Raw genomic sequence first — 12,514 nt, forward strand, 5'->3', positions numbered from 1 at the left:
AGCCTTTGACATTGTCAATTAACCAATCATAATCTGTTTCTGTTTGTCTCTATCTTTTTCTCTCTGTGTGTCTCCTTCTCTTCCTGTTCTTTCTCTTTCTCATATTCCTTTTTTCCTCTTTCTCCTCTTTCCCCTCATTCTCCTCCTCCTCTTCCATTTTATTATTGTATGTGTCTTTGTATATTCATCCAGGTCACACCGATTAGATGACCATCCAGTCTGTATCCTAGGCTCACTTACTCATCTCCTTTTTGTTTGCTATAGTTTTTAGGTCTTGTAGATTCTCTGAACAAATTATTCTTAATTCAGCTTATCCAGGTTGATCTGCAGTTTTTCATCTGTAGGCCCTTGGGAGACATGTCAAACTGGATGTCTCACAGACATCATAAATTCAATATGTCCAAAAATTAAACTCATCTTTTCTCAAGTTTTTTCAACTTTTTAACTTTCTTGTTAATTTTGAAGTAACAGCATTCTCCAAGTTACCCTATTTTATAACTTTGCCATCATTATTAATTCATTCTTTTTTCATTCCCCACAGTTAATCACTTGCCAAGTTCTATAGATGTGTCTTCATAACATCTGTAGTATAACACCCTTTGTTCTTCTCTGCAATTGCTTCCATCTTGATGTGGACCTCTTCCTTTTGAACTATTGCAATAGCTTTCTGATTGGACTCCCTGCTTCAAGTTTTTTTCTCATTCAAATTAGTTTTATCTCTACTAAGTTGGTCAATCAATTTGCCTAAAGTGAAGTTCTGATCACATCACACACCGTCTTCCCCAGTTCATTAACTCCAATGGTTCATTATTATTATCTCTCATAATAAAGAGAAAATCCTCAGGCTTTGAAAAGTTTTTCATAACTTGCTCCTTTCCTACCTTTCCAGTCTTCTGCCCCTTAACATCTGCTAGGTCATACAGTAGATAATGTATTTGGCCTGGATTTTATCAGACGTAAGTTCAAATGTGCCTTTAGATACTTAATAACTTGTGTGATCCTGTTACTTAACAACTATCTCAATTTTCTCAGCTGTAAAATGGAGGGATAATAAAGTATCTCCTAGGATTATTATAAGGATGTGATGTATTAGTATTTGTGAAGTACAGCGTCTGGCCCAGAGTTAGAGAGCTTAATAAATTCTTGTTTCCTTCTTTTTTACTCAAAAATTACACCTTCCCATGTATTCCGTGATCTACTGATACAAGTTTCTTGATTCTTAAGTGTGTTCACTGCCATGTCTAGAACTCCTTCATCTCTGTCTTCTGGCATTATTTCTGCTTTCCTGGTTTCCCTTTGGTGTCAACGTCTCACCTTTTACAATATTTTTTTTTTCTCTGCCCCTTTTAATAGTAGTGCCTTTACTGCTATGCTTATCTCCTTTTCTTCTAATTTATCTTATTTCTACATTTTTTTTTCATATTATTTTTTTTCCATTATACTCTAAACAAGCAACCTTATAACAGCAACCTTTTTTTTGTTGTCATTTGTATATTTGTTGTTTTTTCTTTGTTTATGCCACACATAGTGCTTGGCATATAGTAAATGTGCATTAAAAGTAGACAAATTTTGACTTTATTTAAATTACTTTTAAAAATAATATCTTATATACTGTAACATAGTTAACATGTATAAAACTGCCTGCCATCTAGGGGAGGGGGTGTAGGGAAGGAAGGGAAAAGTCAGAACAGAAGTGATAATGTTATAAGGGATAATGTTATAAAAAATTACCCATGCACATGTTTTGTCAATAAAAAGTTATATTAATAAAAAAATAATATCTTAAATACTTCCTGCTTTAATTTTGCAATTTGAATTTTATTTGCAGAGACGAAATGGGGAAGATATACCAGTGGCCCAGACTAAAAATATCAATCATAGAAGATTTGCTGCTTCCTTTAGATTGCAAGAAGTGACAAAAACTGACCAAGATTTGTACCGCTGTGTAACTCAGTCTGAAAGAGGATCTGGAGTTTCCAATTTTGCTCAGCTAATTGTGAGAGGTATGATTAAAAACTTTTTTATTTATAAAAGTAAAATCTTTTGATATCCAAATAATTTATAGCAAAGGTTAGATTTTTTTTCAAATCTTATTTCATTCCAAAACATTATTAAAAGAGCATCACAAAAGTACAGTAATTTTTATAGATGAAAATCAAGGATGAAATCCTGAAGATGAAGACCTCTATTAAAAAAAATAATTTTTAAACTGTACTAAGCACATTGAATGCATTACCATATTTTTTCATGAAGTTATTATGTGTATGGGGGATGGGATGCTAGACCCCCCATTACCCAAATTGACTACTCAGAGGCATCTCCAGATACTAACAGAAAGCCTTTATTCAGTTCTTGCAAGAAGTGAGCCAGCATACTATCTGGGCAGTCCAGCATGGTGTGTAGCACAGTACAGAAGTGGAAACTGGCTATATAGCAGAAAAGATGTGGGTCCTCTTTCTTCCTTTTGATTTTTAAATTCATTGGTTCTTGAATAGGGAAGTGGCTATTGACTAAAGGACAATGCTTTCTGCTTCTTGGATATCAGGTAACTTCTTGAAACTTAAGCCTAAAGTCTGATATACTTTACCCTATAGTTTTCTGAGAAATCTTCACTTGTCCCATTCAGTCCCTCCTCTTTATTTTATACCTTTGAAGATTCATCACATCAATCCTGATACATTTCTTCTAGGCCTTCAGGTTTGTTCCTCTCTTTAGTATCAACTGTAACCCACTCTCTACCATTCAGAATTAACTCCTGTATATCAGTGGAAGCTTTTACAGAGATCATTTTAGCTAGGGAATCTTGAACTATTCTAATGATTAAATGCATCATGCAATTTAATCAAGTGAATAATAGGATAATGCTGCTTAAAGCAATGAGCAGGAACCAGAGACACTGCTTCTACCAATTCCCACCATTTGTCTAGGAAACCTTGTTATTACAGACCAATAGATTAATATCTGGCAGGTGGTGTTATCTGTGGAACTACAGCACTGTCTAGACTAGGTGGCCGCAGAGCTATTATCTCATCATTCCGGCATTCAAGTACTCTAAAATCAAATTCATTTGGGACAAAGGGATAAAGATCCCATCTTCTGGAATTGCTTTAGGGACATAGTGCTGGCCCTGCCTAGTCGGGTACAGACTGAGAAAGGGAAATATGTAACTTGTGGATGATGACAACAACATCTGGTGCTGAATGTCAGAACTGGGTTTCAGGTGATTTCAAGTTGACCAAGTAGTTGAAATTTCATGTCTTGGAATCTGGAAGAAAAAACTGTCACAACCAGATTAAAAATGTAGGGACCAAATATGAGCAAAAATAAATAAATAAACAAGTAGAGTCAGTATGGGGGTTACTAGGTAAAGTAACCAGCAGCCCCACCCAGAGAAAGATGGGCAGGTTGGGAGATGAGGCTGTTATGAATGTCTCATATCCAGACAACTTTTCTTATGATAAATACCAAAGAACATTTTCCTGATATTCCTGCTTTTGTTTCCTCAAAGGAGTAGGGGCAATGGGTAGAGAACAGTGTAGCCCTGTTCACAGTGAAAGATTGTTCAGGTAGTCTAAGATGCAAGAATCATCATGTTTCAAAGGTATCAACCATTAGGTAGAGAGGATAGCATGCAGAGTGAATATAATAATCTTAAGTGGTTATAACATCTTTTAGCAAAAACTCTGAGCCTTTTCAGTCTTACAAGGGAAGGCTTTTACCCAATTAGTAAAGTTGTCAACAGAAAACAAAAGCAATTGAATGGCTTATGTATAAAATCTATTTGCCAGTTCTCCCCTATGTAAATACACTTTTCCAGATAGACTTCAGGATTGAGGGTTTAATAGCTCTTTCAGAATTTACTTGGGCAAAAACTGGGCAGACCTGATAGATCTGTTTGTTTCTACTAGCTTGTGACCAGTGAAAATAGGTTTTTCAAGGGATTGGAGAACATTTATTTTCCAAACAAGTAGTTTGGTATAGACCAAAGAGAAGTTTCCACTTTCCGGGCTTTGGAATTATAAATTCACTTGACCATGTTTGAAACCACTCAGAAGGAGAAAAGGTACAACCCCTTTCTTTAGCAAGGGCTTGTTACTGTAGCCTCTATGAGGGAGTATAGATGTCGGGAGTTGAAGAATTAAAAGTAGCATGGTCAGGGACAAACAGGCAGCAGCTGAATCTGCAAGTCTGTTTTCCTTGGTCTAAAATGAATCCCTTTTCTGTTATCCATTACAAAACAACAGAAGCCTCTCTATGTCCAGGGTCAGTTTGCAGTAACTGTTCCTGTGCATATTTAATGGGGGAATGTTTGGCTGTCAAAAAAAAAAAAAAAATCCCTTTCTTTTCATCTAGCCCCATATGCATGCAGAACATGGAAGGTATATTTAGATTCAGTATAGATGTTCACTTCTCATTCCTTTTCCCAATGTTAAAGCTCTGGTAAGGGTAAAAATGCTCTGAACATGATAGGGAATTAGAACCTCCAGTGGTTGGCCTAAAGTGAGCTTGGAGGCTTCCTCAATTAGAAAGGCTGTGATAGCCACTGCTTTAAGGCAAGAGGGTCACCCCAAAGAAATCAAGTTTATTTAAGTAGTAAAAGACTTTAGGTTGGGCTCAGGCCAGGGGAGAGGTCAGTTTTGTTTTCAGGGAATTAAAAAGCTTTGGCCTGATCAGGGTTCCATTTACGGGGAATTATGTCAGGACATTGAATAGAAACATAGAGGCACTTGGCAATAAATAAACTTGGGTATCCAGATTCTACAAAATGCAGCCATTCCCAGGAAAGTAAATAGCTGTTTCTTAGAGGAAGGTAAGTAAAGGGAGTAGTAAAGTTGCTTCCTACCCACAGTGAGCAAAAGGGAGGTAGAAATTAATTCATGGCCCAAATACTTAATAGACTGATAGGCAAAGTAGGCTTTCTAACAGTTTTCTATTGCCTTAGGAAACCAAAAAGTTAAAGGTTTTTATGGCAGCAGCCAGAGAAGCCTCCAGTGTTGGGCTGTAATTCAAGATATCATCTACATACTTGTACTGTGCTCATGATGTCTACTGACCACTTGCTCTGATTATAGAAATTTGCTATAAGAAGAAAAAGCAGGGACTGTGATTATAATAGCATCAAGACAGGTCCTTCAGGCTTCAGCCTGAGAGCACATATATGATAGGATAAAGCATCCTTAGCTCTATTTGGCAATTAATCATGCAGTAACAATTCCACCTCATAGCCAAACTCAGGAATAATCAGGTCAGAAACAAAGAAACAGAACTAGGAAACTGAGTCAGAAGGATCCCACCTTAAGCAGAGATTAAAGTTGTCCTCCCAGGTCTTGTTTAGATAAGACATCCATCTGTGGCATTTCAGAATGGCATCCCTTTGAGTAACTTATGGCATTTTTCTCTAATAGTGAGTTAGTGACTTAATGATTCATCAGGTAATCAAAGTCAAATTCAAAACTCAAAAGAATCTTAGCTACAGTCCCAAGAGATTTAATTTCTAGTAGCAAATTCTACTAATCACAGCTTATGGCTAGATACATTATTTTTTCAACGTTTACCAGGACTTACACACATAGGAGATTTTGTTTAAAATGATTTTCTTTTATTTTTCTTGAATTTAAACTCATTCTAGTACAAGGGATCAATCATTAAACAAGCTTATAGATTCTTATTAAACACATTCAATGCTTAAGAACTATACATCCTAAACAGGCTCATTTCTCAGGGCTGATGACCTTGCTTACTCTGATAGTTTTAAGAAAACTGGCAGGCTTAGAAATCAAGGGGAATTGAGTGAGACTTCAGGTATGGATCATAGCTTGTTGTTGCCCACCCCAACTATTCTTATTGTTTATATGGGCTGTACTGTTTGATACCTCCCCTCTAATCTGTGAAAGGGAAAGAAGATGTTGCACACCCTCATACTTGAAGCTGAACTGATAAGGCTTTCACCTCATCCCTCTTGCTCCAAACACAGTAAATACCAATTTTTGGCTTAACATGATGACAATAACTCCAAATAACTTAGTTATCAATGTTAGAATTTTCCTAAGTAATAGCTAACTAGTCTTAGTTGTGATTTCTTCTTGATTTTCTAGCAAAGATGAAAATACCTTATTTCCCAGGTTACATTTACAAAGAATTTTAAAATGCAAACTAACAATGCTGAATAAACTTACCACCTTCTTTTAGTTCAGTTCCTTCTGTCCCTAAGCAGTTGTAGCTTTTTTAAATTCTCAGGTAGGATTTCTATTCCCTTAAACAAGTTTCCTTTTTGTTTTAGGAAAAAAAAAAAAAAAAAGATAAATCTTAAAATTATGATACAACAGATTTTAAAATTGATTTAACTTCAGTTTATGAGATTCCCTAAATTCTAATCAGATGTTCCAGGCAAACTGAATTGCTATTTGGTTATTTTCCTATTCACTCAAACATTTCTCTTTTGTGAGCCAGGAAAGAATTAATGTGCCAGTTTTTTTTTTTTTTTTTTTTTTTTTACTCACAGGGCCCTTAGAAGTGTAACTCTCAATAAGCTCTCAAAAGGAGGCTGTTTGTTTGCCAGAGTTTTTAAGGTAGCAGCAAACTGCTTTTTTTTTTTTCTTAAAATTCCCAAGCTTCTAAATCTTCTGTTAACCTAGTCAGTGCAAATAGTTTACAATTTACATATCCCTTTAATAGGCTTTTGTAATGTTCTTGTTGGGTTTTCTGGAGCTCTTGGGAAGCAGCCTTCCTTTCACTTGATTAATCACCACAAGAATAGCCAGGTGTTAAAGTCCAAATTCTTTATTATCTCCTTCTCAATCTAGTTTCCTTATCTGGAGTCCCAGGCCAGCTTTCTGGAGAGCCTTGGTCTCAGTAGGAGAAGTGCAGAAGGCCAGCCACTAAGGTGGTGTGAGATGAGATGAATGAATCTGTCTCTCCTTGGCTCTGAGAGCTTGAGCTCTGACTCTGGCTGAGTTTGTCCTAGCTTATATGCTCTCTTATAATTACATTATCATAGGTGTTAATCTTGTAGAACTATATTAAGTATTAAGTACATATACTGAACTAGAGAACTATTAAGCACCATACTAAACTAGGTAATCATTAATTCCACTGACTTAACACCTTGGAAGAATCCTTGTTTTAAGTACAGAGTTCTAGTCCAAAAGAGGCTTTGATTAGAGCTCTTTTAAAACTGCTTTTACTATCATATCTCAAATAACAACTTTCATTGACCTGAATGAGTATATTCTCTTTCTCTCCCTCTCACCCCTTTATCCAAGTATCCTGCTTTGATCAGGGAAGGAGGGAAGGGAGAAGAAAGAGAAAGACTCTCCTTTATGCACTATCCCCCTTATCCTGGGGAGGCCTTAATTTATTTGAATTTGCTTCCAAATTACTTTATACACACACACACACACACACACACACACATACACATACACACACACATTTATTTCAACATTGACATTATATGTTGGTCACATCTCAAAACCCATGTAAAGTTATCAAATATGAAGTAATCATATTCAATAAAGCAGTTGATATTCATATAGTATTTGTTTTATGCTAAGTATTTTTGCAATCATGTGATCTTCACAACTACAATCATTATTAGTTCTCTTTACAAATTAAAAAAAAAAAATCTGAGCCGAGATAAAATAATTTGCCATAAATTACATGGCTAATACATATCTAAAAATGAAACAGAGAATGATGGGCTTTATATTTATAAAGGCTGACTGGCTTTCTCACCTCCCATTGCTATGCTAGGTACTGCCAGGGGCACCTGGATTCTTCCCAGGCAGTTGCTGAACAGCACCTGCTGAAGCTGGGGTGACTAGCCAAGATCTCCCTTTACCAGGGAGCTATTTGAGCACAGTTGTGTAGGGTTCCCAAAGCTGTTGTTTCCCTGTTTCTACAGGTAAAGGCAGAATTCGAGTTTCCCTACATTTCTTTAGCCTTATCTTTTTTTCATCTGATCTGAGATAAGAGGGTTTAGCAAAGAGAGGGACTTGGGCTATATTGATCTTGTTAGCAATCCCCACAACTAAGATATACTCAGGATTCTGGGAAGTGCAGTATTCTGAGTGATCAGAGTTTTGGAGCATGCTAAGTGATCCTCAGGGTTGTGGAGAGGTACCTTAATACCTTTTGGGGTGCTTTCCCAAAGGAGTAGAAGGTGACTCCAGACAAGATAGGAGTCAAAGGAAGGTTTAAAAAAAATTTTATATTTACCTAATTTTTCTTTTTTTTTTTTCACTCATTTTTTTCAGGATTCGGTAAATTCCTGGAACTATCCCCAATCTTAGATCTTGCAATCTTAAAATGACTAATTGCCAGATTTCTTAATCCTTGCTTTCAAAACTTTGAGAATCTTCTAACATTTTAGAAGCAATTCTATAACTTTATTTAGCTAACTTTATTTTTGTAGCTCCCCACTTGGTCAGAGCTGAGGTCCAGAGGAAAAATACAGGCTTATTCTCCTTTTAAGGTGGGAGTCAAGGGTATTAAGAAACATTTCTCAGTGTTCTAATTGCAATATAGAAGTCTTTTAGTCTATTTTTTTTTTTTTTCTGGCTGCATTTTAAATCTTTCCAGGTAACAAAATGTAGCTCACAACAGACACAGGCATTCTGCACAAAGATACAGAAACAGACAAAAATGACATGGAAGAGGACTTTCCCATTCCGGATAAAACCCAGCAATACCTTATCATTTTCTTTTTACTTTCTCTTTATATTCTGATAATTCATATTTTTTATTTTTGCTGTGAAAATTTGTGTTTGGACTGGGGAGAGTGGCTACAAACTAATGACTTGTGATCCTGTAAAACACAGAGCTGACTTCTCTACTACCCCCAATCTGGCAGAGTCACCCAGCATTCACCCAGAGTGTCCTCCTCTGTGCCATTTATCAGGACTTCCTTCTAGCTTACTAGGTCCATCCATTTCCTTGGATCACTTCCATATGCTTCTGGTTCAGTTTAAGGATAACCCAAGCGCACAGGCTGTGCTCACAAAAAGTGCTTACCCCTGGATTATGTGGGCATAAATTACCTGATTGTCCTCCTGCTCTCTATCTTGTTCTAGAGACTATGTTTGTTTTCTGTTTTATCAAGTACCTCTGCCTTGGGCCCATACTTCACAGACAGGGAGGCTGGAAGTCCAATCTTGAGAACCATTGAAGAAATCTCTCAGTGGATGCCTGCCCCCTTTATCCGAACTCCCAACTATCTCTCTGGAACGTCATGTGATACTGGATAAACTACCATAAACTGTGTTGGTCAGGGTGCTAGACCCCCTTATTGACTACTCAGAGTTGTCTCTAGATACAAACAGAAAGCCTTTATTCAGTTCTTGCAAGAAGTGAGCCAGCATACCAACTGGGCAGTCCAACATGGTGTGTAGCATAGCACAGATGTGGAAACTGGATTATATAGCAGAAAAGAAGTAGATCCTCACTCTTCCTGTTGATTTCTAAATTCACTGGATTTGAAACTAGGAAGTAGCTATTGACCAATGGACAATGTTTTCTTCTTCCTGAGGATCACATGATTTCCTGAAGCAAAGACCCAGGGTTTACTATATCCTACAGTCTCTGATAAATCTTCATTTGTTGGGCAGCTAGATGGCACAGTGGGTAGAGCACCAATCCTGAAGGCAGGAGTACCTGAGTTCAAATCTGGACTCAGACACTTAATACTTCCTAGCTGTGTGATCCTGGGCAAATCACTTAACCCCAGTTGCCTCAACAACAACAACAAAAACCTTTACTTGTTCCATTCATGTGAAAATAAAATTAATAGATAAATATGTAGAACTTTTTTTAGGTGGAAATACTTATTCTTGTATTATTCAAAGCTCTACCAAGTGAGCAGAGTCAAGTCCCTGTACTTTCTCCTCATGTGAGTCATTCTCTTTATCCTTTTCATCTATTATACTATTTCATTAAGTTGGTAGAAAAAGAAGCAAAAATTTTAGGGAAAAATCAAGTGAAACAGTGGGAATTGGTCATTGCATATTCATCACTACTATGATAATACAATAACATAGCCTGCATATACTAATCTATATATGTTACATTGGTTTTCTTTTTTTCATGGAATGTTTCTTAAATGTTCCTGCATTCTTAGGTAAACCTACCTTTCTGCTTGGTTGTAACTCTACTTCAAAGGAATCTTTTGCTCTCATATCTGTACAGTTAATTTTTTCACAAACATTAGTGCAAGAGAACAGGTTTCCTTACATAAAATAATAGTAAAAAACCAAAACATGAGGGTGAGCTACCATTGCATAGTGGGTAAAGGGCTAGATTTGGTGCTGAGATGATCTGAATTCAATTTTTTTCCTTAAATTAATTTTTTTTTATTTGCAATTTTAGTTCGAAACTATCTCTCTCCCTCCTTTTCCATCCTGTACTAGAGAAAACCACCATTTGACACAGATGTTTAAAGATATGTGAAATCTTTGGGTTCTAATCATATCCATAATGCTTACTCTGTGACCATCGAAATATCTCTGTGTTTTGCTTTTGTCCTTTGCTAAATAGGAAGAATATTACCTCACATAAATGGGCCATTATAAAGCTTAAATGAAATAATGGATGCATAGCCTTTCGAAAAATAAAAATATTCCTGAAATACTGTTTATTTTATTATTGATTACATCATGTTAAGTCAAGCACGCACTTGGACAGAATTGTATTCTCTTTCTCTTTTATATACACATAATAATGATTCTTCAATTATACCCTTTCAGTGTTTGACCACAGTTTCCTCCCAGCTTGCTACTACTTTTAGCCATATGTTGCTAGCTCAACTAAAGATGGCTGTGGATAATCCCCAATGTAAATATGGTGATTATGTTGTAAAGTTGTCATGTTCACTGTATCTTCAGAGTGTGCCCTGTGGATGTGTGTAAATTCCTTTGATAATCACAGGGCTGCTGGGACAAAGGCTGCTTGAAAGAGCAATAATGGTTTTAAGGATCTAGGGATGAATATTTTAATAAGGAAAATTGGCTTTAATGAAGAGATGGAAATATCTCCATATGAATTAGACTTAGGAAAGAGATTTGGTGGGGAATGTGTTATTGACAAGATCTGGAATACTATTGAAATCTTTATTTCAGATACCCTTTTTTTTTTAAGATTTAAGCAACTTTTATGGAAATAGTGCTTTTATTGGTTAAACATTACTATACCTATTCAGCAATTCATAAGATGTATGTATTGTAATGAAATATATGACATTTGTTATTGTTGTTGTTGTTGTTTTTTAAAACATTACCCTTTATTATAATCCTTAAGTGATTATACAGTTAGAGAACTGCAGGGAATAAAAGACACCATCCAACAGTGGAGGGCACTAAGAAATGGAACAGGTGACCTGTCATGGAGGAGCTGACAGTCTAGCCAAGGAGGACATGATTCCTAGCCAATATGGGACATTTGTAATATGAAGTTTTTAATTTAAATTACTTGAAAAGAAACTTATGCTATTCCAATTTTTGTCCAAGTGGTTATTGATGCACAATGCAAATACATTTTAATCAATAAAATCTGTCATTTTCCTTGTACAAGGGTGTGAAAGTCTATAACTAATACATTCTAACTATTGCATGAGAGAGAACCCATTAAATATTTAATTATCTAAAACTGAATAACTATAAGGCAAGAGTTGGTACTCTGACTTTTAAAGATAATGTTGACTGTGTATTTAACCTACATATTTCATAAATTAATGTACTTGGATGCTAGCAGAAAATGCATTGTCTATGGAATTCACGAATTTTTCCTGAAAGGAATTTTAGAAATCATTTAACTAACTCTTCCATTTTACATTGAAGAAAATGAGGCCCATGGGCCACTGAGAACCGTAGTCACACAGTCAGTCAGTGGAACAGTTGTAGAACCTAGGCCTTCTAACTCCAAGGCCAGGGCTCTCCATTCTGTGAAATTTTAAGCTATTTATTAAAGTTTAAAACTTCAGTAGAACTTGGATGACCATTTTACATGTTCATGTGCCCACACACAGTGGAGTATTGGGAAATGATTATCAAGTGATTAAAACACACACACACACACACTCCACTCTCTCTCTCTCTCTCTCTCTCTCTCTCTCTCTCTCTCTCTCTCTCTCTTTCTCAGAACACACTTTTCAGTTGAATTTGTATTGTTAATATTTTTTCTATTACTCTCCTAAGTGGGGACTGTGTGGGATAGCAAACCTCAATTAAAAAATACTGAGAGCTATCTCAAAGTGAAGAATAGAAACTTTTTTAGGATCTCTGAGAACCAGATAGTCCCTCTCACTGGAGTCCCAGAGGGAGGAGGATCACTTTCACAAAAGGTTGTGGGATAATTTAAATGGTCAGTGAAAGAAAGAAAAAATTACAGAAACTATTCACCTATCCACTCCTGTTAATCCTCCTAAAATCATTGGCAAACTAGACCTTTATTCCTTCATTTGTCTCTGGAAAATAGGTGGGCTTTTGTGACTCTAGGGTCTTGGTTATGCAAGACTTGTTTCAAA

At 36.2% G+C, this 12,514-nt stretch overlaps 1 protein-coding gene across 9 annotated transcripts in view; it reads left to right on the top strand.

Moving 5' to 3' along the window:
- PTPRK (protein tyrosine phosphatase receptor type K) overlaps window positions 1–12,514 on the top strand; it is a 721,856-nt gene that overhangs the window by 390,944 nt on the left and 318,398 nt on the right. For all 9 annotated transcript variants that reach the window (XM_031964293.1, XM_031964294.1, XM_031964287.1 and 6 more), the window contains one exon: window positions 1,829–2,003. In XM_031964293.1, the coding sequence (XP_031820153.1) occupies window positions 1,829–2,003 (175 nt within the window). The remainder of the gene's footprint in view (window positions 1–1,828; window positions 2,004–12,514) is intronic.

This window comes from Sarcophilus harrisii, chromosome 4 (genome assembly GCF_902635505.1).
Source record: "Sarcophilus harrisii chromosome 4, mSarHar1.11, whole genome shotgun sequence".
Taxonomy (NCBI): Eukaryota; Metazoa; Chordata; class Mammalia; order Dasyuromorphia; family Dasyuridae; genus Sarcophilus; species Sarcophilus harrisii.